The sequence below is a fragment of the Passer montanus genome, unplaced genomic scaffold, assembly GCF_014805655.1.
Source record: "Passer montanus isolate IOZ18808 unplaced genomic scaffold, ASM1480565v1 scaffold15, whole genome shotgun sequence".
Classification (NCBI taxonomy): Eukaryota; Metazoa; Chordata; class Aves; order Passeriformes; family Passeridae; genus Passer; species Passer montanus.
Window position 1 is genome coordinate 7675873 of NW_024362051.1, and position 27773 is coordinate 7703645.

At 38.5% G+C, this 27773-nt stretch overlaps 1 protein-coding gene across 3 annotated transcripts; it reads right to left on the minus strand.

Moving 5' to 3' along the window:
• Positions 1-1367: 1367 nt before the first annotated feature.
• Positions 1368-27514, minus strand: MAPK9 (mitogen-activated protein kinase 9). Of its 3 annotated transcripts, none has more exons than XM_039701194.1 (12): positions 27421-27514; positions 23574-23748; positions 19584-19713; positions 18383-18441; positions 17348-17486; positions 16967-17132; positions 15655-15726; positions 11717-11899; positions 11102-11226; positions 10506-10569; positions 8929-9000; positions 1368-8190 (listed from the first exon to the last, which is right to left on the minus strand). In XM_039701194.1, exons 2-12 carry the CDS (start codon positions 23693-23695, stop codon positions 8048-8050), a joined length of 1275 nt encoding a protein of 424 aa, XP_039557128.1. In that variant the 5' UTR covers positions 23696-23748; positions 27421-27514; the 3' UTR covers positions 1368-8047. The 3 variants fall into 3 exon arrangements, with proteins under 3 accessions (XP_039557128.1, XP_039557130.1, XP_039557129.1); XM_039701196.1 differs by having other exon boundaries at positions 1368-8195; XM_039701195.1 differs by lacking the exon at positions 15655-15726 and adding an exon at positions 15949-16020.
• Between the last annotated feature and the right edge of the window lie 259 nt (positions 27515-27773).

Sequence of the window (27773 nt, forward strand, 5' to 3'; positions counted from 1 at the left end):
ATTTATGGGAACATATGTTTAAAAAGGCTAACTTTAAAAGACTAGAGCTTTTCTAAGAGGGAAATTAATCTTGTGCTTTGCAGTATCTGTATTTCTACCAGCCTGGAGCAGAACAGAGCACTGCAGTTGGAGTTTCAGGGGATTCTTTGGAAACTGGGACAGCAGCTTGTGGTACAGGCTGGGGGAGACGGGGATGGGAAATGCAGAGAGAGCAAAGGAGATGCAGAGGGTTCTGCACCTTCCCCTTCCATGCACTCGGGTGTGCATGACTGAACAAGAGCTTGTTTCATTGCCACCTTCACACCAAGCAGTCACAAATCAGCAGGTGTTTCATTTGAATTCCAGCATTTGCATTCTCTTTTTTAGACCTTATTAGTATGAGAAAAATCAGCTTCTGAAGTCCCACTTCCCTCAAAAAATATTTGAGTCTTGTTTAATCACATCACTCCCTCCTTTTTAAAAACTTTCCTGCCAGCATCAAGAACTTGCAGGAAATACAAAGAGAAGGTATTGCATAAGTGAGGAATGTTCTTGGGTAATGCTTTGCAAAGCACTTCCCTGCTCACACATCATCATCCTGCTTAATTGTTTTTGCTGCTGTTGGTTTGTATTTAATGGATTAGAGCTTCCTTGTAGCTCAAGCAGCAACCTGAAAAACATCCCATCATCTAATCCAGGGATGTTTTGGGATGTACTGGCACCCCTGCTTTATCCAGATAGTCTGTTGCAAAGCCTTGTAGAGAAGAGGTAAAACTTCCACATTCTGCACACAAGAAAGAAACATTGCTGTAAAAATAATTTCAGACTGTCCCAGGTGAAGCTTTCACAACACCAAAAGCTGGCTGAGAGCCCTTGCCCTGGATCTGGGAAGGCAGCTGTTAATCCTCCCTTTAATATCAGAAACCCTTCATTAAATCCAGTAGATCAAAGCAGCAGTTCAGTTTTAGTTCCCATTCCCTGGAGTCAGAGCAGACAGCTCTGCAAAGTGGAAACCTCAGCACTGTCTTTGCAAAAATACTCACATCATCCTCAAAAGAAGCATAGTGGAACTATTTCAAGCTTCTGCCATTTAAACAACAACAACAGCAAAACCCCCCAAATTAGTTTCAAAACAGTTGGTAGTAAAACTAAGTGCTGTTCACGTGTCCAAATGATCCAGTTGTTCAGGAAAAAGATGCTCCAATCAATTTCTTTAAGTTTTGTCATTCATTTTTCATGCCAACACCCATGTTTCCATTAACTGGAAGCTAAAGTGGTAACTGAAACTTCATACATCAAACATACATCATTGGATACATAAAACATTCTACTCAACACAGGAAGAACCAAGTAAGAAAAAGTGTAGTAAATAAGACAGACAGCTCAAATCTTATGTATACATATTTATTTGTAATTTTACAGTGGCTTTAGTACTGTTTTACAATAACGTTTTTGGAAAGAAAAAAAACAAACAACCAAAAAGCTTCAGAACAAGGCTTTAACTAGAACTACAGAACTAGTTATTGACAGTTTTCCTTATGAAATTCTAGTTTCCTAAAGAGTATCAGTCCAAAAAACCAATGAAGCATGACTGCTGTTCGTAAAAAAAACCAAAACAAACAAACCCAAAAAAACTTTCTAGTCATTCTGAAACCAAAGTCCAGCATCAGACAAAATAGCCACTGCATTGAGAGGAATATGTTCCTATTGCACAAGCACTGAGAATGAGATATGACAATCAAAGCCTAATTCCATAGGCAGAGAGGCCACACGTATCTATAGTTAGACTTCAAAGCACATCTTTCTTCTGAAATTATATATCAGACTAGAACTAAAGTTAAGGCCATAAAACCAGAACACTGTAACAATGATAGGGCTTGATGCTACTTTTGGTGACATTTGGTAAACAGAAGGTGGGAAAGAGGACACCAAACCAACAACTGATTCTGAGGGGAGTTAAACTTGAAGGCATTCAAAAGAAATTCTCAAAAAACTACATTTTGGAGGGGGTTTGAGTCATTGGATAAAACTGGATTTTATAACTAACCACTTAATGAGCCTATTACACTCTTTAATAGCCCGTGTTCTGTAATACATTAAATAATATATTTTCTGGAATTTACATTTAATTTGTATGAAAACAGTTAATTATTTCTGCTTGATATTCCCTCTTTAAAATAGATGAAGATTTGTATAATCTTTATAAATTATCTTAACAATCAGGTAAGGCTTCAATGTACTGAGTTAACTGCACACAGGTATCTCTAATTTGCTCTTCATTAGGCATCTTAAACTGCTAAAACCACCTGGGGAACCACATTGTGATTTAAAGAAAGGGATAGTTAGGTATTGCTGTCTGTTCTAATTGTGTTCACTTGATTAGTGTATAAAACACCTGAAAGCAATGGCTCCAAAGAAGCAGTAGCTATCATGGAAGTTTAAACATTTTACTTTAGGAAAATCTGGGAATCTGATGAAGCTGAAAATGCACATTAGTCATTTTATAAAGTTTGGCTTGCTACCAGTTAAGAAAATATAGGTATCAAAAACAGACAAATACAGTGCTAACCATCTGTTACATTTTCTTTTTAAAAAATTAGCACCAATTTAAGCATCTGAATTCATAGAAAATGTGACACACTTGGGTTTTCAAAAAAAGGTTTTCCCCATTAAAAGACAAGACAACAGCACATGCTCAGGGGTATAAGGAGTTCTGTGATCAGCAACAATCACAGTCTCTGCTTCAGGCAGCCAAATGCTCTCTGCAGCTGACTCCTTCCTCCCCTGCTCCTGCTATCCCAAGAGGGCTGTGGAGTGCTGAGCTACTGCCCAGCAGGGAGGGAAGCACAGCACTTGCTCAAGCACACCCAAACACAGCAGGGCTTTGGTGTTCGGAGCCCTGCAGGGCAGGGACACTGAGATCTGCTGCAGGGGAGTCCCACAAAGCTGGCCTGGCCTCACCACAGCACATCCAACTTCATGATGCATAGCCAAGAGTTAAGAAAAGGTTTTTTGTTTGAAAAAAGAATCCCAGTGCTCACAGGGAGCTGCCCTTGCTACAGGAACAGACATTGCTGTGTCTTTATTTCATACATGGCCAGGCAGTCACATTGCCAATCAAGTCACCCACTCAGAAGGTATTTCTCAAATGACCTCTTACCATGTGTTTAATTTCAGCCCCCTAAAGGTTTCTGATTTCTCATCTCTGAAAACAGTTTTAAAGAAACATGCTGATCAAATCTGTCAGAATAGCAAAGGCTACAACAAAAATTTGAACACTTGAAGCATGTTATGTCATTCCTTTTCACACCATATATGGTTGTATTTAGGAGATTCCTAAAGTGCTTCAAACCCAGCAATTAATAAAGTTGATTTCTTTTGTGCAAAACTGCAAGCACCTTTTAAAAAAATAAGCAGCATCATCACTGAATAAACTTAAATACTTAAATGTATTTTCTCTATTTTGTCTTGAATTCTTGGACCAGAATGATTTGCCATGTTTTCAATAACAAATTGCAGAAGAGTGCATTTTATTAGTTTAATTTTACATTGGACTTGTTCTACACATTTGAAATAGAGGACCCAGGAAATTTATATCCACAAAGCAACACTGTGGGATTGAAATCCAACAACAGAAATTTTAGCTGCAAAAATAATCATTTTATAAAACACAAACAAAAAAAAAGTTCTCTCTCCAATTTCCTCCAAAGCTGTCATGAGAAAAGATGGTTTACTTAAAACAGTATTTTAGCCCCAGACATTATTTTAGCATGCAGAGTGGGCAAAAACCAAAACTGATTTGACAACTTGTGTAAGAAGCTTTTAGAACATCACTCATGTAAAAGACAATCTAAAATACGTAAAATAATGAACCAGAATACACTTTTTTGTCATATTTCAACACGTTAAAAAAATAACTCAAGACACTCTGGAAAAGCAAAGAAATCACTAGATTATAGAACTCAAATCCAAATTCGGCATCTGGATGCAGGTGTCCCTGGATCAAAACCAGTTTTGAGCAGGAATGACACAACACACATCCCAGGAAAGAATCTGCTTCCCAGAATCTGGTCTCACGAGGTTGAGCATCAAGCCCTGCTAGAATGCACATGACACGTGTAGAACATGCAGACAGATGCAGTTCAGCACTTACCCAAACACTCTGTGCTGCTGCAAGGCTGAACCCACGCTCCCCAAGGACCACAAAGGTCAGTCTGCACCTGGAGCTGTCACCTCCCAGCTGGAGGGTGGCCCTTGTGACAACACAAGGCTCACCCACCCCATCCTTGGAGACTCCATACATCAGCTGTGTTTGGAATAGCTAAATCCTACTTCATTCATAAAATTATAACTTTAAGGAAAGTGATTTAGGATTTAAGGTCCTTCCTTTAAGAAAGAAAAATTAAACATATGGAATAATTTTTTTTCTTCTCATTAATTTGGAATAAACACATATGCTGTTAGGATGTAAAAAAAGATAAAACCTCTTTCAAGAGCCCTCTGGTTCCTAACAGCTTTTGAAACTCTCCAACCAACTAGTTAATTTCTAGTCAAGGTTGAGTTTTTCGTTATTTTGACAAGAAAATGCAAGCCCTTGCTGGCAACATTACAAAACTTCAAAGGCTGTTTGCAAACTGTAGTTTCCAGTCCTAAGACTAGTTTAGTTTGTATGATTCATGCAGACAAAGCCTTAATTTTGACATTAGTTTCCTGTCTTTTTCCATAAAGACCTAGACTTGTCATATCACAGTATTTCCTCAAAGTTCTCTTACAGGCTGCTTACCCAGATTGCAAAATGCCAAGCTTCTCTTTCTAAAGGCTTTTTTGAGGAAAAATTATATGAGCACAGATGAAATGAACTGTTTAAAACATACTCCATTTCTGCAATGCCATTCAGCTACTCAGTGTTCAGATGTTTAACAAGTTTCTGGTAAAGCATCTATTGACAGCCAAAGATCCCTTTCTTTTTCAGGTGAGCAGTTAAGATTACAGATTGTACCTATGTTGACCACCATTTATTTTAGGATTAGTTCATAAATTGTCTATGTATGCTGCAGTAGTGTTAACACTATACAAAGTCTCTCAAAGGAAAGTAACGTTCATGTTTACAAAACTGAGCTGTTTTCTTAATATATATGTATACACACACATATTCTTAATTTTTAAATACATATAAATATTTATAAATGCCAAAGTGCAAAAACACGGTCAATTGCATCACTTTACATACGTGATTTTAGTATTAGGAATAAAAGTGATTATATTGCACACCAAACTCTCCTAATTGTTAAACCCCAGTCAAGTTACATTGGATTTTGTTTTCCATCTGCAAGGAGGTTCTCGTGGCATTGCCAACCATGTCACAAAGCTGGCACTGCATTTCCCCTGCTCAGGAGCAGTGACATGGGAGAAGCTGCATGCAGTGCACTGAGGGCCCACAGGAGACCCTGGGAACTGCAGCATGCACCTGCCTGGGTTTGGTGGGTACTGTCTGCATCTGTGTCCTCTGGAGATCCACGGCTTTGAATTAAACTGGAGTCAAAACCCACAATATTCACAGACATTTCATGCATGCTCTGAAGGCATTCTGTAATTAAGCTTCAATGTATGCCATAGCAAGAAGACATAAAAAAATTTAGGTGTAAGACAGCTTTTCCTACATGATTTACAAATAAACTCATTGAATCTCAAGGTTGGGGTTTCTTTTCTTGTTCCAAGAGTATATGTTCAAGCTAACAGTATGTACTAGGAAAAGAACAGATACCAGTTCAAGTCATGAAGACAGGACAGTATTGTTAAAAACATTTAAAGACAATTTGAATCACAGAATAATTCAGGTTGGAATAGACCTGGAAGTCATCTGGTCCAACCCTCAGTTGTGCTGAGCAGCCCAAGTTCAACAGGAAAAAATCAGCTCTGCAAGTATTCAAATCACATGGGGAAGAAGCAATAAATCTTTAAGTCTTCTAAAGTACAAACTGTACAAAATGAGCATAGCACAGTGCAACTTCAGCTGAAAAATTTATGTCTTGAAAAATGAAATTCAGCAGATGAATCACTAATTGTTCATTGTTAATAGGTGTCTTCAGCTATTTTAATTTACACAAATAACATGGACTAAAAAAAGCAAAAGAACAGCGAAGTGTACTGTTCTGCTATATGGTAAATAGGTATTTTTAAATGGTTTTTCCAGTGACAAGAATGCACTAAAAATATTTCACATATATCGTCAGTATCCAAAGATAAATGTAAGTTATCCATAGGTTGAAAACCCAACCATAAGAGAAAACACAAGCCCCAAATATCTCATAATTCAATTTAAGAGAAATTTAAAAATCAGATATGCCAGAATACAATTCTGAAGTTAATGTTAACTACCTTGTCACTTTTTTTTAAATCTTCTGGGACACTAAAATCTTGATATTTCTACTACATCAAATTAAGCTATTAAAAAGGGGTGAAATTTTAATATAAAAGCAAGGTTTGCATAAGGAGAAAGTGCTGCTTTTCGAGTCATAAGGTCTGGAACAATGGACAATTGTGTTTTACATGAGAAGTATGTCAGTAATGCAGTGGCTCTCTGGGCCAGTGTATTTTACAGGTTCTATTTATATATTCAAGGCAAGAGTATCTGATCAACAGCTAAATATAGACCACCTTTAAGAAAGTGGTGTTTTCCCTCATCTAGTACATGTCTACTACTCTTACAGTTCTATAGCTCAGTCACACACATGCACACATGAGATATTTTAGCAAATTTCACACCTGTGCACTCCGAAGTGGACGTGCACAAAGTCACAAGTGTGTGTTATAAAGCAATTTAAGCCCTACCCTACTGCAAATGTATTTTCTAATTCAACAGATTGTGCAATGTAACAGGCAATTTTGTATTATCTGATTCTGAAAACTGTATTGATAAATCTGTATGGAAACAGCAAATAACCTCCTCTTCTTGTCTGACACTGCATTTAGAAAATCTGTATTAAACATGTCTTTCACCTCAATACAAATAGACTTTCCTAAGGTGAGAATAGGTCTAAGCTCTGTTACCTAAATGCTTAATTTACAAGTGACTCAGAACTACTGTACTTTTATTTAATTACTCACTAGATAGAATGGACCCATTAAAAAAATGGAAAATATTTATGCAGCTTTTTGAGGGCTGCAAGTATCTCCAAGTCATCTCTCCTTTTATCAGAGCTTGCAGTTAATTAAGAGCATCACAGATAAAACTTCTTTTTCTGTTTATCTTTGTCAGAAGATGAGTATCACGAGCTAGAAAATACAGAACATTTTAGCACACTCTCCTCTTCTAAACAGGCACTGCTTCACAGAAAAGTCACTCATCCTTCCTCACAATTAATTTAAGCCACTGTATCTTCCATCCACATTTAAAAGTCTGAAAAAGACACTCAGGTGAAATACAAAATAATGGCTTTATGCTTTAAACTTCACGTTTATCTCTTCTACAAGAAGAGAGAATTACTGAAAAGTGAAGATAAGGTTTGATTAAAAGGAAAAAAAAAAGTGCTATGTGGAAGAAAAACTGCCCTTTAAACACAGTACTGAGAGCATTCCACATGTGAGCTCACACTTACACACAACACTCAGGTCGTTAAATAAAGCAAACTGCCACAGTCACACAGTAAAACAAACTCCATAGGGACTGTACATTCAAAAACCCACTGATGAGCAATACTGTACTGAATGTAAACAACCACTGTGTCACAGAAGCCTGCCAGCTGGGACTGGAGATTGATGAAGCCACTTAAGAGGAGTTATTGGCTAAAAGTCTATTATAACTGCTCACCTGAAATAGGCTGAAACAAAGAAAAGCCTGTAATAGTGTCTAAATTTAATTTTTTTTTCTTTAGACATTGATTTGCTTCCATTCTACAACATTAAGCAGGCAATTTCATAACAACTGAGTAAAAAAAACAACAGGCATTACTTTAGCAGAACATGCAGAACATGGAGTTTTTCTACTTGGTTCCATTAACTTACAAGCAATTCAGGCCCAATGGAAACTAAAGTTCTTTTCCAAAGTCAAGTCTGCAATCACGGCTGATCATCGACATCCTTCCAGGGGTCCTGTCAAGGCATCCAGGCTGCTGTCTGTGTCTGAGGCCAATGTTTGCTCTGTTGACATGGATGAAATGTCATTGATAGATGATGACTGGGAAGGACTGGTGTTGCTATTCACTGCTGCATCTGTGCTAAGAAAACCAAACATAATAAAATCTGAGGCAAGACAATATTACAGTCAAAAATAACCACGCTTCTGGGCTGTGAGCAGCACTTTCCCCACAGAAATCCTTAGAAAATCAAGGAATTAATAAAAAAGGAGAAAAGAAGCAGTAAGGGCCCTAGTAGTCAAAAGCCAAGGTGACCTTTTAAGAGATTTTTATTTTTCTCCCTCTCTATGGAGGAAAGGAAGAAAAGACTAACAATGCATAGTGTGAATAAAGACTTGAGTGCCAAGAAATCTAACCATTTTCTAACAAAAACAAATCTAATAAAAGACAGTACAATATTCTGATTACTGAGCTGTGAGAACAGCAGCAAACACAAGGATTCTACCATGGGCACAAACACTTAGCACTGTTAAGTATCCTGAGGGAGCCCTAAAGCTGTTTAGCCCTGAGGAAAGGGGCTCATGCTGAGCCTGAGAGCAGCACTCAGCAGTTCCCTGAGCTCCAGGTGAGCTAACTGGTGCTGATAATGTCATTTGATGACTGAGCCCTTTAGGGACAAGGCAGCTCAGGGTGTGGGACATGCAATACCAGTGAAGTTTTTCTACAAGTTCAGAACAACTGAAAAGCAGAGCACATGGATCTCCAAAGGCAGATCCCAAACAACAAAAGCTTTGCCTACCTGGATTATTGAGCAGATTTCTTCATTCACAGGGCTATGTGTGACAGTTACAGAACTACTGAAACAATGACTAACCTGAGGGCTGATCTTTTACCACACCATTCTTGCTCCTTTCTTCCCAATCCATAACTTCTTTGTATATTAATTCTTACAAGAGAACGGTGGGACAAAAGAAAAAAGAGACAGAAAAGCACTGTAAGATCACAGAGGATTTGTAAACAATTCACATTTGTATCAAGGTACAAGGAAATGGTTAAGGGTCAGTCTGGAAGTAGAACTGTAGAGGTATTTATCTGCCACCTTGCCTACAGCAATGATAAGAGAATTACACAGATTCTCTCAAGCATCACAGAAAAACATTAGGACTGTACCAAAATCAACATATATAAATAGCATAGCTGTCCACTGAAAAATAACAAATATCTCACCCCAAAATCTTATGTATACTTACAATGCACTAATATTAACTTAAAAAAAAATTAAAAATTGGATTTGGATTCAAAACCTGATTTTATGTAAAACTCCCTGGAAATTTTACTTTGATAACAAAATTTTACACAAATTTTTATTCTTCAAGAACCATCTCCATGGGTGTATTGACGAAAGTCTGGATATTTTGAAGATGGTTAAACAGTTAAAATATTGTGTGAAAACCCTCATTTACTAGTCAAGGACAACTTAGGATACAGTCACCTGAACAAACCCAGAAAAATCCAGAGCAGTAATCACAATTAACTTAAATCACACAAGCTTGTGTGTGTACCCACAGACTTAATGTAACTTAGATAACAATATCTGAATAGATTAAGGACTCTTCAATTCTGAGTAACAATGTTTACAAATGCATTCAGTTACATTTATGGATCCATTTTACTTTTCCACCTTGCAGTAATCAAAGATGATTTGAAGCCCACCTACCTGTGCAGGCATGCCCTAAGGATAACATAAGTATAGATCAGCCAGAATCAATATCTGAAATTTATAATGCTGTTTTACAAAAGCAAGCAGCTTTCAAAACAGTCATAAAAGATGTCTATTACCCTTGGTCTTGTGATGGCAGATGTTAAAATTTTAACTGCCTCACCATTTAATGGTTTTGACTCAACTGTAAGGTGAAATTTATCTTAATACTACAGTGTGTTTATTCTTTTGTTTAAGTCAACAGTTTAATCTATTTGGTCAATAAATAAGCAATGAGATTGGAGAAAAAAAACTATACCAAAGGACTCTCCTGCTATTTAGACTTCTAAAACAAATGAACTAGTAAATATTGTCAAGAGATATGGCTTAAACAATGCACACTGAAAAGAGCCATGTTTCTTTTTCAGAGGACTCTCTATCAAGAAAAAAGCTCTATAGATTACAAGCACTCTAAGAACAAAAAGGGAAGGAAAAAAAAGAAAACTGCAGCATTTTGTTGAAGAGACTTCAGAATGTTCCATGAATATATGAGCATTCACACACACCTAGGTAGTATTCACTCCACACACAACATCCCTGATTTCCTTTCCTGTTGCCATAGGCAGCACTGCTTATCTGGAATAGTGGGAATTATTTGGAATAGTCTGTTACACAATCCAGCACACACTGCAGCCACTCACTAATAGCACAAGATACTACAATAAATGTAATTTGTCATGCTCACTCCTTACCTTTCCATTCTTCAATTGCATGCTCTCTTTCTTCCAACTGTGCATCATAGATTTGAGGTGGAGGCTACAAAGAAAAGAAAAGAGAAGTCTACAGTGCTAACTACATCAGGTTAACACACCCAATCTTAACTAAAAAAAAAATCTAAAAATGACAACTTTTTTAGCATTTTTTACCTTCATTGTTGGCAGTTTATTCCCTATACTTCAAAGACATATTAATTTTACAAATCCAGAGTCTGCTTTTAAGTCCTGCCTCAAACTGAAAGGCTGTTTAAAAGCATCAACCAAAATTAAATTAATTGCAAGGCTTTACAGGGCCTTAGAGCAAGGCCCTGCTTCAAAAAGGGCAGGACTGCCACAAAACAGGCACCTCTTTCTGTAAGTAAAATGAAATATTAAGAACCACTTTCAGAATTATATCAGCTCCCCACCAGCAGCTGTCCTTCAGGTGATTCTGCCCCTAATGCTCATCTGAAGGCTTCCTGTGTGGCTCCTGCTAGCCAATGAATTCAAAGCATGCTCTTGACTAAAATTAGAAGTATTTTTAAAGCTATTGAATTGGAATCTTAGAAAATTTATTTTAATTGCAAACTTACAGCTTCTGCTTCAGCTGGATCATACCAGACAGTAATATAAGGATGACGTAAGGCTTCATCTACAGAAATTCTCTTGTCTGGATCTACTACAAGCATTTTTGACAATAAATCTCTAGCTTGGCTGGCTAGAAAGTAAAGGTGAAAAGAACACAAATGTAAAAGAGCTATAGAGTTTAATGTCTGACATAGGAAACACAGGACATGCACTGCAAAATTTCATTTCTGTTCTATAGAATATAGTGAGGTGGATTGTTGCTTTTGTTATTTTTTTTTTCCCAGTAATTATCTAAAGATAAAATATAACCCACATGAGCTGTATGCACTTAGAACAAGATGATCAGTAATAAAAAGTATTATTTTTAGAGAACATTAAATTATAGATGTTATTCAATGGATTAAAATTAAGATAATTAAACAGAATCCTGGGACAGAGAAAGAGCACTTAGTAACTACTACTAAGATCTCAGGACTTGTCATAAATGTAAAATAGAAAGCATGCAGCTTTTAATGTTGATACCTACTGCAATAAATATTTTTATTAGGCTTTAAATTAAGTGTGCTGCAGACATTTTAAATTAACTTCATAGAAAAACAGAGAGGAAAAACTCGCCTTACTTTTTAACTTGTCCCGATCAGATTCTGATGGAAATATCCAGTCTGGGAAGAGCTCTTCAAACTTAATACCAGGATATTTTGGCCTGTTTTCTACATAATTCCTCACTGTAGGCTGCAGTTTCTTCATGAAGTCTGCTGATGGTGTTCCTAATTGTTCAATAACTTTATTCCATTGATCAATATCTGCACCATATCTTTAGGAAAATCAGCTGAAGAATTTGTAGTCTGCACTCTAAAAAAATACCACTTAAAAATCTGAGAAATTAACAGGAACTTGAACAGAGGACACAAAGATGAACTTGACTGCAGCATCAGCAGTATTCTGAGCTGCCATGCAAAAAGCTACAAAATCTGAGTCTTATTTTTGTGTCAGTGTGTTCTGAAGGACAGGCTGGAAGTGCTGCACAATGCATTATGCTTAAGTATCTTTTTCTAATTATAATATTTTTCTAGAATCCAAAAGAAGCTTTATTTGGCAGTTGTACCCACAGCAAAACAACTCTAAGGTCAGAAAAGAAAGGCTGCTGTGGAATCTTCTGAAGTGCAATGTAACATCAAGAACACTGAAGATTTTTGAAGGTAGAGAAAAACACACAAAAACCCCTAAAGCACAAATGCATCCCACCCAAAGTAAGGAGCTTTGGACCTGTCTCCTAAGGAAATGAAACTTTGAGTTGGAGCATTTTGCAGGGGTGTGGTTGGATGGCTGGGGGCTTTTTTTGGTTGGTGATTGGGTAGGGTTGATTTCTTTTTCATTTTCAACTTCAAGGTTGAAAAGGTCCAGAAGAGTTCTGAACAGGAAATCCATATTCCAGAAGGTTCTATAGCAGGTTCTTTTGTTTAAGTATATCAACCATCATACTCACAGATAACTCTGTTCTTATAATTCAAAATTTAAATAATTTTTAAGAATAGTATTTACAAGTCACAAATTGAAATTGGGCCTCAGGACTGTCTCTTCTCCCCCTCCCAAGTGAAGGCATTTTCCCCAGCCATGGTGACACTTGTTACAGAGGTGGCAGAGCCTGCTCTGAACCAGCCCAGCTGGGCAAACAAAGCTCATTTATCACACTCAGGAGACACTGCATTAATATTCCTAACATTTAAGTCAACTCAGATCTACACTTTCCAGTTTTTCCCGATAAAACGAATGTGCAATTCCAGCAGAGCCTATCCACTGACCTTGTAAAAAAATTCATAGCAAAATTCACTATCTAGCACTTCAACCTACCCATTCTCATAGACAGACTATGCAACTAAACAACAAATATGCTGTACTTTGAATTAAGATTTAAAACCACTGAGGTGCTTCTATTTCAGTTAGTGTGTCAAGAATACAATTATGAATACATGTACAGTCACTGCTCCATGCTAAAATTTTAGACTTCTGATACAAAGATTGAAAATTTTATTTCCTTATTGAATGCATTCCAATGGAAAATCTATATTAAAATCAAAATTTAGAACTGTTATTAACTGTCATGCTAAAACAAAGTACAGACAAAGAGAAAATAACATACATCAGGAAATTTTGTTCCTAGCTGAGAAACTGATTTGTGTGAGAGCTCCACCAATCTAGATTCAAGAAGATGCTTTTCCTTTGAGTAACAGCAGCCTGGTTAGTCAGATAATCTAATCAGAGTCCATTTCATTGAGGCCTCAGAAGACTGCAGGGAAGGGCAGGAAACTTAATGCCCATCTCACTTTAGAGGTAAAAACAGGCAAAAAAAGTCTCAGTTTCAAAGTGCTTTACAGATGGTGAAAGTTGAAAAAATTTTCAATATAGGGTGGACCTAAAATAAGCCTCTTATCAGAAACCCAAGTGGGATTTCAGTATAAAGCAGGCAGAGTAAGCTCTGTGACTGACCTGGCAGCCTTCACACAAAGCCACTCTCCCCACTCTAGAGACTTCAGGGTCAGAGGGGATCAGGCATTTAATCCATGCCAAGTCTATTTGCCTTGAGGGACTCTGGAAGAAGAGAAGTTGAAAACAGAGTCCTTCCCACAATCACAACAAAGCATGACTTTTCCCAAGAAAGCACAAATACCCCTTGTGCTTTTCACATTGGTCAGGCCATCAGTTTCCTTCTCCATATGGGCAGAAAGAACACCAAAAACACATGGCTGCTGCCAGGCTTTTCCACTGTCACCTTATGTGCCTGCATTCCCTGGTTTTTCTCCATTTCCCATGGCAGTAACTCAGGCCACCCCAGCACAGTCAGGAGCAGGGTCTGTGCATCCATCACCCTGGCAACACAGAGCATCTCATTCCACCCAGAGCACTGCTGCAAGTATCCCAGAGATTCCCATCCACCATCCAGGAAAATACAAATTACTGAATCTAAGAGCAGGTTTTCCTGAAGATAGTCAAGGACAAGCACTGGGAATATGCTGAACTTGGCTCCTCCTCTAAATACCCAAACACTAAGACATTTTAAAATTTAAATTTTAAAATGCAACCAAACAAAAGAAACCCCAAACACAATCAACAAAAAGAATGCTTCATGGCCATGCACAGCAGCACTGCCCATAAATCACCCTGCCAAGATAATCCTGGAGCTGAAGGTGACCTGACCCATGCAGTGATCACCCAGGAAAAGCCTCAGCAACACAAACAGTTGTCAGTATCTCACATTAAAGAGAACTGAAACTCCTACAAGAAGCAAAAATCCCTGTAAGCACTTCCCTATCAGGGGAGGAGACTCCTTGAAACATAGACTGGTAGAGCTTCAGTGGCCTTGAGAGAATCACAAATGATAGCTTGGATATTCAACAAGCACAAACAAAATTTCCTTCATTTATTCATGAATAAATCAAAATAGCCCATGCTAACAACATGCAGGTGAAAGACATATAACATCCATGAAGAATTGTGTTAGGTTGGTCTGAAGGCTTCAAAAAGTAAAATAATAAATATAGAAAGGAAGAAAGGTAGAAAAAAAATACTTATTTAACATTTAATCAATTTACTACTAAATAATGTATGATCAACTGTTGAAGATCAGTGTCATGAAATTTAGCATTAAAATTGGAAATCCTCCTCTATAAGATACACAAGTATCTGTGAACAGGCACCTGCTGTTTTAGTGGTGGTTGCTCCTTGCTGATGAGCAAAAAATATCATATTGGTTTCAAAAACTTGGAGCACAATTAGGAAGAGAGGGTGCCCAGAGAAGCTGGGGCTGCCCCATCCCTGGAACAGTCCAGGCTGGATGGAGTTTGAAGCAGCCTGGGATAGTGGAAGGTGCAGGGGGGTTGGAACGAGATGGTTTTTTAGGTCCCATCCAACCCAAATTGTTCTGAGATTATGGTTCTATGAAATCTTGGTAAAAAATATTGGAAGGAGAAATGGAACAACAATTGTCTTATAGAAGAAGTCAGTCCAAAATCAAATTTTCATAAAATTAGAAAAAAAAAGAACCTCCAGAAAGTTTTTCTTTTTATGTTAAATAATAATAAAAAAAGATCTCATGCAGTGTGCTGGCCACCTTTGCCCAGCAAGCCCTAATAAAGAAGAAAGATTAAAACTAAAAAAATTGTGCAATGAAAAACATTAGTCTACTGTTCAAACAAATAATCAGCAAAATCCATGCATAGTTAAGGAGTAACTTTGTAGGTTTTTGCTTAAAACACTTATCTACAAAGAACAAGAGTAAAAAATAAGTGATTTTCTATTTTTCAAACCCAGCAGTATCTGTTTTTTAAACTACAAAAGCTGGAGCTCATTACACATTGGATTCAACCATTATAAATGAAATATGGGCTACTAAGCAAATAAAATGGAAAGCTCAACAACTTGGTTAATGACACTAATTTCAAAGAGTACAGTGGATCTAGTAAAACATTATTAAAATATTGCTTATGCTTTTATACAGATCTAAATAATTGTGTTTCTGTTGGAAGTGGAATGGGACTCAAGGATGACTAGGGAAGGATACGATCAGTGCCTTGGAATATCACACAACCTTTCACCAATTCTCCCATGATGCACCCAACTGACCAGATATCAACTGAAAATAAAAATGAAATGATCAAATTATGGAGAATCATGAACAAATGTGAGGAAAACAAACAAAACCATCTGCATCTACAGTAAAACACAACAATGTGGAAAACCAAACTGCTCACATGAATTTTCAATCATATCAACACCAAGTGAGTGTTCCTGAATTTTGTGTTCTGTAAAACATAATCAGTGTTTACACTTGTGAAACCACCATGAAGAAGGATACAATCTCTTCCTGGGAACAGGACTTTATGGAGGACCATTTCTGCCATAATGCACCCAACAGACCAGATATCCACTATCATATGTTAGGTGCAACAAGGACAAAAGATTAAAGAGATTTTTTTTAAATACCACAATTATTTATTTGAAAGCTCACACTGTATTCCTACAGTCCTGCAGATAATTTATTTTGGCCCCAACCAGAGCAATCTTTGCTGAAGTTTGTTGCAGCACTTGCTGTACAACAAGCTGCCTTCTGCACTAAATAAAGTGTTTTTATCATTACCAAGGGCCCAGCAAGGTCCCACAAGTCCTTTGTTTTACATACCCAAAATTACAGATACTCAAAACCATCCACAAGCCCTTGTGATAAAGAGCATACAAGTCCAGTGCTAGTAAAAATCAGCAGGTAAAACCCCCAATAATGCAAGGACAATTCCTTGGGAGTAATTTTGTTGGCTGAATGTTCAATATATTACAGCTGTGTTGGTTTTAATAATGTAACACCCAACCTCTTTGAGCACCAAGCAGACTTAAGAGAATATTAGACATGGTTTATGGTAGGGAACTGCAATGTATTTTAATAATCAGAGAGGCAAAAGGGGACACACTGTAAAAAGATGATGTTTCAGAATAAAATTACATGGATTAAAGGGTTCATTATTCATATACTGATTTTTTTGTTTGGACTTTTTTAATACTAGCCACCATCAGGATCTCAAACACTTTTTCTGAGAATAAAAAACACAGCAAAAAGATAATGGTGAATATATGACAAGAATATAACTGTAGCAGAGAGAGGGAGCTGTTAATGTTAAATGAAGAAAAGCATACAGAAAATGATCATATTTTCAACAAAAAAATTATACTGTAATAATTTTCATTTCCAATACCATGATTAAACTACTTTAACAACAAACTTGACAGGAGGAAAGCAGCCCTCCCTCCTCTTTTCACAGTAGTTATGTTCCAAGAGAGACATACTTGAGACAGAGATTGAAAGCATTACTGCAGCAGCTTACCATTCTCTTTGTATCCCATTCCCAGGATAACCTCTGGTGCTCTGTAATACCGTGTTACCACATATGGAGTCATCATGAAGTTAGTACATGCTGTTCTTGCCAGTCCAAAATCAAGGATTTTTAGTGTGCAATCTGATTTTACTACTATGTTGCTGGGTTTCAAATCCTAACAAGAAATTACTTCAGTTAAGGAAGGATTAACATACAGAATAATACCCACACACCCCGCTCCACAATCAGGACAAGCCCAAAAGTAACTTTACTAACAACTGCATTTTCCTGCCCTGGGGTATGTGCTTATTTATACAACCCCTCCCATCCTCCCTGTTTCATAAAAACTGTGTTCACAAAGAGTATTGTTAATGATCTACTACTACCTACTCTGTGGATGATACCAGCTGAGTGGAGATGCTTGATCCCACATAGCATTTGGTAAAGAAGGTAAGACATTCTTTCATGATCCAATTCCATATGAATAACCTGGCACAAATTTGCATCCATCAGCTCCATAACCAAATATCTAAAGCACAAAAAAGAAAGTATTAAGAAAACTCGAGTCTTATTTTTCACAGGTTTAAGTTTAGCATATGAGATATTTAAGAAAAATCACCTTTGCTAACCTAAGTGTAAAAAATAAATTATAAAAACCCATGCACAATCAGTTACAAAGTAAAATTATCTATTCAAAAAGTCCTACTATTAACAACTCAGTGTTCAATATTCTATCACAAAATATTAAAATTCCACTAGTTTTATAAACAGTAATACAGAGAATAATTCTATCTTTATGTATCATGAAAAACTGAGTGATGTTGATGTAGAGCTTGCAGATATTGCAACGTAACAGCTCTTTCAGTGTACTTTACTCTAAAAAATACAAAAATTAGGATAACCACAGTGAAAACTAAGAATAATAAAACAATTTTCAGTTGTCATCTACTTACCCTCTTCAGACACAAACACTCCCTCATTTACCCAAGCAGCCTATTCACAAACCACAACAGCACATTCCCTGGAACCTAGGCTATCCCACCAGTCAAATGGCCATGAATCCTTTCTAGGCCAAGTGATAATGCTTGAATAAAAAGGAATACATTCAGTTCTGAATTGAGGCCAAAATATGGTTGTGCTGATGTGACTGGTACAGAAAAAAAATTGCTCTCATGTTATCCAGACCACGTTGCCATCCTGAGGTGATCCACGGAGCTGAAGGACCATGCACACAAAACAGATGCATGGGCAAGCAAAGTATGGCAGACTGATGAATAAAAGGTAAATACCCCTTTTTCACTGCCCACTTCAGCTTTTAGCTACTCTTGATTTTCAAAGCATGAAGTCTGTAGGATACTGGAAATCCAACTCTAGGGCTTAGGCCAGTATTTGTCAGAGAAAATGAAAAAAAAATCTAGTACTTACACATCCTGAAATTCTTCTAGTGACTTCTGTGGTGTAAATACATTTAATAAACTAATAATCTATAAAATAAAAAGCAAAACATTAGAAGAAACTTCTGCTTTATGGTTTCACATAAAACTCCACTACTGCAGAAGTTACCATGCAAAATAAAGTGCACACTGTTACTATATACACAATTTGAATGTTACTTGGCTGCACTTAATTCACATATGCTGAAAAACTGCCAATTCAGAAATAGTTCCAAACTGCAGCGTGTGTGCCAAGGGAACCAAGACAGGACACCCCTTTTTTTTTTTTTTTAAGTTACATGACACCTTCTAGCTCCCTCCCCAGTGTCTGAAATATATCTCATTTCCCCCCACAAATAATAATCTCTTATTTTAAATCACATGCTGTGCAAGGAATTTTAACCAAGGCTGTCCAACACCACGTGCACAGAGGTGCCCCACGCCATCCCATTAAACTTAGATTATGATGTACTATTTCCAGAACTGCTAAAACTGCCCTACTGCCATCTTTAATAACCACCTTGCTTTTATTCTGCTACATCTGGGCCTCACCAAAAGCTTACTTAAAAAGCAGCCCTGAAAGGCTAATTGACTGCAGGAAGTTTGAGATTTGACTGTACAACTTCAGTGACCAGCAATGTTCTAGTTCGTGTTAGTACCAGCACACAGCAGTCACATAAACCTGATATTCTTGTATTTGAATAATGAAGTGTTGACATCATGGCTCACTTTAGAGAGTTTAAAGAAGTTCAAAATTCACAAGAATTGTCCACAGCATTTTAATTGTATAGACAGTGCTGCACCCTTGAAAACCTCAGCAGTTAAACACTGTATTTAATAAAAATCTTGCCTAAGCTCAGATTTAAATACAGTGAAGTTACAACGGTTAAACCCACAAACCACCCCAGTGCCAAACAGGCTTTGCTGCACGTGGCTTACAAAGGGCAAATGCAACAGAGCAAGGTCTCTAATGCTGACACTGATGGCAGCAGAAACCTCCTCCCTTTGGTGCTTCAGACCCCCAGCAGCTCACCCAAAAACTGAGCCATACATTGTGGAGAACTGCACTGCCCACAGCAAATCTTTCCAGCCCGCCACTATTTCCATTCCTATGGTTACTAACGAGTGAGAGAGCAAATCCTGAGCTTTTTAGATAAGGCAGAGTAAGGAGAGCAACACAAAGCCCGACTCACATTTTTGTGATTGACGCACTTTAAAAGAACGAGCTCTCTGTAGGCCCTTTTGGCGTGGGTTTGGTTCTGAAAAGGACGACTCAGCTTCTTCACAGCAACATTGATTCCCAGCACTGTATCAAATGCAGCACTAGAAGTGTTCAAAGACAAACAAGTTGAAGTCTGTTTGAGGGAGAGGAGGGGGCAAAAGGGAGGCAGAATGAGGAAGGGAAGAAACCAAGATTTAAGACAAAGTATATCCACTAGCCTGTTGGTACTACATCTAATTTTTACTCAGAAAAGAAACATCCTTTAAAAACTACACAACCTTTAATAAATACAAGTAAGTCAAACAGAAGCACTGACATTCATCAGAGGTCTTCCTGCTCTCCTTTTTGTCTTTAGACCTGAAACTGCTGACTCAAGACTCACACCCAAAATTGCAAGATCTAAAAATATTTTAGGCTTGTTTAAAATCAAGATGCATTGCAGCTGCCTAATCTGTATATTTGGAATATTTTTTGGGCACTTTTGCTGACTGACAATAATTTAGTATTTGCAGAAGAAATTTCTCTCAGCTAAAGGAGAGTCACAACCATGTCTCCATGATCCCTTCTGCAGGGATCAATATTCTCCTGTACATGGATAGTTCACAATGATAAAAAAAATTTAGTGCCTAGCAGAAAATTACATTCATAATCTGCTTCTGGGTGGAAAAAAATGCATTGAATTGAGAAATAAGGAAAACTCAGACTGAAGGGAGGAATACAAGAGTTTAAAAGTGACCATAACCATTACGTTTACCCTGGTTTTCACTTGTGTTTGTTCCTTCCCTCTGCAGTTTGAGGTGAAAGTTACACTTGCTTTAATAGCTGAAAGAATCTAAAGGTAAAATATCTATATAAACAAAACAAGAATAAAGTGGGAATAGTCTTCATTAGTAACACAAACTATTTGGCAAAAATATATGTGAATTCTAGCACATGCTACTCAGGAATTCCAGTCTTTAAAGAGGTTCAGTTTAAAATATGGATTTCCACATTACCCTATTTCCATTTCTTGTTACTTTCATAGGGTAGGAAAGAATTCTCATTCACATTTTTTCCAAGCACATTTAAGCTCTTTGTGAGCTCCTTTCCTATCTCATGAAGTTGTATGTGACGCCAGACCTAAAAGGGCCATCACACTACACTACTCTAACAAAAAGTACAGCTTCCCTGTGAGAACAATACTCAAATTATATCCAGTTTCCCAGCATAAAGTCACTGTTTTCCCTCCTGGAAAAAAGTAACACCACCACAAAGCAGGGCTCACCCAGATGTGTTTTCTTGGGACATGCCTCCCAATTTGAACCAATGTGCCACTTAACTAAAGACTTGCTAGCATTTATTTCAGCTTACTTCTGTGAAGTGCACAAGTCATTACTGAATGTTACAGTAAGTCTCTGATTTAAACCCTTTATGCCTGTGCAAAAGGAAGCACAGAGTGGGAGGAAATCAATTGGCCAGACAGTTGGAGAAATTATTTTCCTCCTAAACGTAAACATGAAAGCACTGATATTTCAGTATTCACCCAAAAGATGTTCCATAGAAATTAATTTTTATATGTTAATGCTTTTAATGTTTAAGGACTTCCCTGGGTTGATGACTGTACCTGTGAATTAGTATCAAATCAGTAACCAGCAGGGTCTGCATGAATTAGCTGTAAATCACAGGGCAGCAGCAAATAGAGGAATAATTTTAGGGGAAGTGTCCCTGTGTGATGTGACAATCAGATATATGACAACCTCAGTTTAACCACATATGAAGAACTCCATCTAAACCTCTTATTTTGGAGATTTACTAGAAAATTTAGGAAATCAAGGACAAGAAAGAAAGAAAGAAAAAAAAAGATGTCAGGAAGGTAAAGACAAAAGTTATTTTGATTCAGCCCAAAACAGATTAGCAGACTTCAGATATATTAACACTTAGGAACAAAGAAGTGCAGTAAGTTAAGTATGTGTACTTTATACATAAAATACAAAAGGTATATCCAGTTTCTCTCCTGGCCTGTGATCAGTGTGAGCTAGAAATATCCTCCACATAAAACCTGAGTTACTTTTTCATCTTCCTCGAGCTGTCATTTACCATTTTTCCTAAGTATGTATTTTTAAAACTACTTATTTTCCTACATTTTAATATCAAAATTAAAACTACATGGAGCAATACCAATGGAGTTTCCCATTAACATCATGAGAAAAAAAGCACAAATTTAGACCTCTCCTAGCTAAATTGACACAAGTGATATTAAAAATTCCTCATAGAATAAATTAAATCCAGACAGAAAACTCCAGAAAAACTTTTCCTACTTTTTATATTAAACACAGGATGATAAAAAAGCCATCACATCTGTGTGTTACCCTGATGTCTTGACAATTTTTTCAGCCAAACACAGCAGGATAGCACTCACATTACAAAAAACTAGAAAGTAAAATGTATCTTTCCCTTGTATAAAGATTTTAGGAGAAACTAAGATGTTGCACATTGTTCAACTTGAAGTATTTCACAGGAAGATGAAAATTCATGCAATGTTTCACTCTGTTGTTCCATAAATCAAGTAATTTCAAAACAAGTCAATAAATCAAATCATTTCCTCTTCCTCCCAACACAATGACCTTAACACTACCTGCATTTCATTCTGAAACAGAGATCCAAAGTAATTTGGCTTAAAAATGCTCTGCTTCTAGTGAAAGAAGAAACACTTCCAAGCACCCTGAATTCCTGCACGCCATCTCAGCCAAGCACAGCTCTGAGAGCACAGACACCTGGAAAATGTCAGTACTACAATAAATCTTTCCCAAATCCTAATGACCAAGATCTAGGACCCCCTCATCACTCAACCCACTGAAGAAGAATGAAATATGGTGTTCTCATTTTGACTGTTTGTCACCTATCAGTAGGGCAAGAGGGGTAGCTAAAACTTTTTTAAATAAAGGCCTGCTCTCACAGAAATGCACTCTTTCCCTATTTATATAACTTATTATGGTTATGAAAAGGCCAAGAAGACATGGGCAGGTGCTGTTAAGGAGCTGTTCACAGTACATGAGTCATCACACTTATTCTGCAGATTTTATAGATGAAGACAAACTGCAGGCTGGATTCAGAGCACAAACAGCCCACCATGTGTTGTGATGAAGTCAATATCACAGAGTTCCTGAGTACATCTGTTTGCTCCCCTGATTATGGAATGAGAACCCACATCAATAAACATTTCTGCTGTTACCAAGTAAGTTCTGCCCAACAAAATAAGGGCTAGCACTAAATTGTGCAGAATGGATTGCTGCAGTCTAAAAAACATTTCAAAGTGTTTACCTTTAGCTGGCCCAGAGGTGTGGTGCCATACAAGAGACTAAGGTTCAGGATCAGCCTAAAGACTCCCACGTCCTGGGCCAGTGGAGGCTGGACACAAAGCTGGGGTGACACACCAAGGGAGAGCCGGCCAGCCCAGCCCCTCACACAGCATCCCTTTCTGGTTAATCCATGGAGTGACAATGACACTGACTTGCCTCGTCCTGCCAGTTAATGGCAAGGCACTGCATTGATGGCTCCTAGAAATGGACAGGAGTGATTGGGAATAAAAGAGGGGGAAGAAAGGGGGGCCATGATGAAGAAACGAGTAAAACCCAGAATCTCTCACCATTGTCATACCTTACACTGCAATATCACAACTACAAGGGCAATGGGAGAACTAGAAACAGAAATAAAGTGATTAATGAGAAAGGAAGAGGTCTGTTGATCATTCTAATTTATGCAGTTATCCAAATATTAATTTTCCCTAAACACAGAACAAAAAAAAATAGGATTGCACATGAACTATAGCAAGCAATTGGTTTAGAATTTATTTAGTCCATAACCCTGTAACAAAAGAATTTATTATCAGTGTTTTATGTTCTGGTACCTCTATCAGAAATACATGCAAACTTTGCTTTATATTTATAGCTTTTCATATTTAAATTAAGTATTTATTACTCACCAAACAATGCCCTGTGCCCCTGATCCTATGGGCTTCAGTTGCTGGTAACGTTTCAGCACAGTGAATGTTGAATCTGCAACTTGAACACTGTAAAATTGACTATCACATTTACTGTCAGTCATGGTGTAGTGTCATGTAGTTTTCTCTCTCAGGGACCTGGCAACGTTTTCAAGATCTTAAAGAAAAAGAAAGAAAACAAATGTTCAATATCTCACTAATTTCAGGCAGATGAGATGGGAAATATTATACATATTTTAATACATATGAATTTTTCAACAGCATACCATTAAACATTCATTCATAAACAAACATTCTTTCAGTTTTGTGCATTACCACTGCTAATGAAGTATACTTGCAAACAGACAGCAATTACAGCTTCTACAGCTTTAAGGGAGTGTGTGCTCCTACTCCAATCCCTCAAACAAAAAGCATCTAAGTAAACAATTCTAAAAACAAAACCACCCAAATACAACTCTCTACTCCTTGAATGCTACTCCGTAACTTAGAACTACTGCTATGTGCTAGGACTGTACTACTCTCTGTATTACAGAAAAAAAATATCAAAAAGTATGTTATTTAAACACTGAGAACAAAGATAAAAGTGACAACATACATCCATGGAGTCCATGGACAGAAGGAAACAGGATTTTAATAAAAGACTTAATTAAAACAGCCAAACAAGTTTAAAACAAAACTACCCCCGAAATCCCTGTGGCTGCTGCAATTTCTCCAACATTCCCTCCAGCCTTGCTCAGCAAGAAATTTCAAGGAGGGCTCTGCCTTCTCACCTCTGCCAGGCAACCCTTCCCTGATCCAGACCTATAACAAACATTCTCCTTCCCATGTTATACACACCACACACCCTGCACTATCAGTGGCCTTGTAGTACTACAGAATAAGACTTTTGTGCTACAGTTTAGAAGAGACTTTCCTGACAGAACAGAGAATAAGTTAAATTCATCTGTCAAGAATGAGTAAGAGCTAAGTAACTACATCAGAGAGCACAGTAATGGACTCAACCTCTTTAGCTCTGAAGTGCTACAGTACCAGAGCACAGACCAACAGTTTTCCTGGGTGTCCATCCCTCTTCCAAACCTTACAAGTAAATTACCTCAGTAATTACCGAAGAGCTCTCTAACAAATTTTTTCCTTCATAATTTCACATTCACTATGACAGATAGCACCATTAGAGCCCAGAGTGATTTGCACAGGGAAATCACTTGAAACTTGTTCCTGAAAACAGGAAATGCAAGCAGCCCCTTCCCCCGGAGCAGCTGGGCTCTGTGCTGTCTGCTCTGGTTACTGAAAGAACAGCTCGTCTCTCTTCACTGGCCCCACCGAGTATCTGTGGGCCAATGCAAAACAGAAAAGCCTCAAGGGCAACACAGACACCCACCCCAGAAGGGCACAAAGCCACACAAATAACTTTTGGTTGCTTTAAGAATTGGAATTTGGATTTCTGTCTTCCTCAGTGCATGTAGGAGGGAGAAGCATCTTTTCCATGTTTTAAGTCAGCTGATGAACTCAAGGAACCTGCAGTAAAATAAATGGAAAACCTCCAAGCTCTAGTAAAGACTGGGTTTAAACCAAACTGTAACAGTGTTAAGAGATTCTCAAGAAAAGTCTAGAGTCCCTTTTACCTTCTAGTTTCTGAAAAGCTATGCAGCATTTTAAGAGGCAGACATTCAACTGGGTCACCTCCAGCAGCAATTTAGACAGTCAGTTTATCTGACATTCCCTCTTAGAAGCTTTAGAAAAAAAGCAGAGGAAAAGGGATCAGCAAAGGGAAATGTGGGCTACCAACCTTCTGCTCTGTCACAGGGAAAAGAAGGAAGAACACAGTATCTCCTACACAATAATATTAGAGGCAGTCAGATGCAGCTCCACAGCCAGCTAGCACTAGCATGAGACCACGGGATGCCCCAAGGGCAGCTCCAGACTTTCCCAGTACATCCCCCTCTTCTTCCCACCCTTTTCATTACTCCAAAGCTATGCACTCTGAGGTACCAAGTGTTTTGATGAACAGCTCCCGAGCACCTATGGTATTTTCACTGAATCTTCAATATTGTAAGAAAGGTACAGCTAAAGGTCAAGATCCTCCCTCTGCAAGGACTTAGAGATAAAACCAAAAAAGTACAGATTTTGCATAAACTGGGTATCAAGCTACAGGATATCAACTTGTTAGCTACACAAGAACAATGCTGTACCTCTTCAGGAGTCAATGAAACAGGTTTCTGTAAAAGGGATAAAGAAATATGGGACAACAAAGTTATCCTGATGCTGAAAAACCTTTCCCTTTAAGAATCATTGTCTGCACAAAGCCACCTTTCAAAAATCACTTGGAGATCAGCATAAGCTCTTTAGAAAAGCCCCAAAGATAGAAATGGGTTATCAGAACACACAAGTTTTATGTATGTCAATACATTTACAATTCTCTGTGCAAAGCAGCTCTCCATGAGTCCTGACTTTCACTAGGGCTTCAAGTTGCTTGAATGCATCAGGACATATATTAGTTCAGACATACACATGATGTAAAATTAGGTGCCATGGGATTGTAGCTGTTCACAGGACTTCAGACAATCCACTCTGGGGGCAAGAGCCCCCAAACAAAAATAGATTTCCTGTTGTACAAGTAAGAAGTATATCTGTCAAATAAGTTTCCTAGTACTTACCTGTTATTCTCCTACTAGAAAAATAGCAAACACACCAAACCTGCCAGTAGTAGCCTTATACAGAATTCCAGTGAGAAATCTTTAGAAGCTGAAAGCAACTGCCCTACAGAATATATCCTGCATTGAACAGCCACTTCCCTAAAATATATTTATTAAAATGGCAACTTATTATTAACCAGATTTGTACTCTGGGTATCTTCAAGTCAAAAGCTTGTGAAACAGACTGGGAACACATTCCCAGGGTTGTTTTGGTTACAGAAATGTCATACTGACAACGAAACACAAGAACATGAAGCTTGACTTGTTTTTTAAGTCTTAAGCTAAAATTCTACTGCTGACAATATTAGAAGTGAATAGATAGATCTATATATATAAACACACACACATGTATTCATGAAAACATATGAGAATCCCGTGCAGAAAATCTCCCCCTGTTTTCTTATTCACCTCTGCAAAAGCATTTCTAATTCAGGTGTGCCCTTTTAAGGACTATCACCCGATAGTATCAAGGGTTTTTTTTCAATCTTTACAGCAGTACATATCAAAAGGAAAGAGTCCAGCTACAAAATCACAGTGAGTTACACCTCACTCCTCTACTGACAACCTTTAGAACCAAAGTGTAACAAAGCTGAGTAAGGCCGAAGGATTACAGCAGTTTAGAGGTAGTTTGTAACTGGAAGCTCTTGGGAAGCAAACCTTTTTCTTTAAGCAGCCCACACTGCTACTGACCAAACGAAGATCCCACCACTACCTGTTACAGTCTCATTCAGCTATTACATACAGACGCAAATACTTGAAAGGATCTCAGAACTCTGCCAGGGCAAGCTGGTGTAAAGAGAGAAAAAGTTTAAACATGCGTGTGCTGCGAGCAATTTCGCTGTTCATGTAAGAAGCGAGCAAGAAGAGTCTTCTCACATCTCTCCTAAAACTTCTGCTAAGCAATCGCTTCGGCTCCCGAGAGCCGGGCTGGCCGCGGCCGCAGCGCTCGGTCCCGCGCCCTCCCGGGACGGGCTCTGGGCGCCGGCGAGCGCGGGGCCGGCCGGAGCGGCANCCCGCGGGGCGCCCCGGTTCTGCCCAGCCGCAGGACAAGACGGGGAGTCCGTCCAGCCCAGGGCCCGTCCCGCCCCGGCTCCTGCCCCGCCGCCCCAGCACGCCCCTCGCGGCCGCCCCCTCACCTGGGTCGGACGCGGCGGGACCGGCCCCGGCCGCCGCCTCCCGCTGCCCCAGCCACAATGGCCTCCCGGCGCTCCGCACGGCGCCGCCCCTGACTGACAGCCGCCGCGGCCAATCGCAGCCCCCGCCGGAGGAGCTCAGCCAATCGGAACTGGGGGCGGGACTTGCCGGCCGCTATATAAGGGAGGGCGCTGAAGGGCCGCAGTGACGGGGCAGTTCGGCCCCCGCCCCCGGCGTGTTGTCAGTGTGTGACGTCGACATGTCATGGTAGTAATGACGTCATCGCATGACGTCATGGGAGTAGTTGTGTCACTGCCTGACGTCAGCATGTCACGGTAGTCGTGGTGTCACCTCA

Bases quoted from the DNA above. Each gene is read 5' to 3' on its own strand.
- MAPK9 (XM_039701194.1), bottom strand. From the start codon at position 23,695: ATGACTGACAGTAAATGTGATAGTCAATTTTACAGTGTTCAAGTTGCA. The intron at 15,727-16,966 runs GTAAGCTGCTGC...TTTTATTTTCAG, and splicing joins AATGGGATACAAAGAGAATG to TTGATATCTGGTCAGTTGGG. The intron at 10,570-11,101 runs GTAAGTTTGCAA...TTTTCTTTGTAG, and splicing joins ATCCAGCTGAAGCAGAAGCT to CCTCCACCTCAAATCTATGA.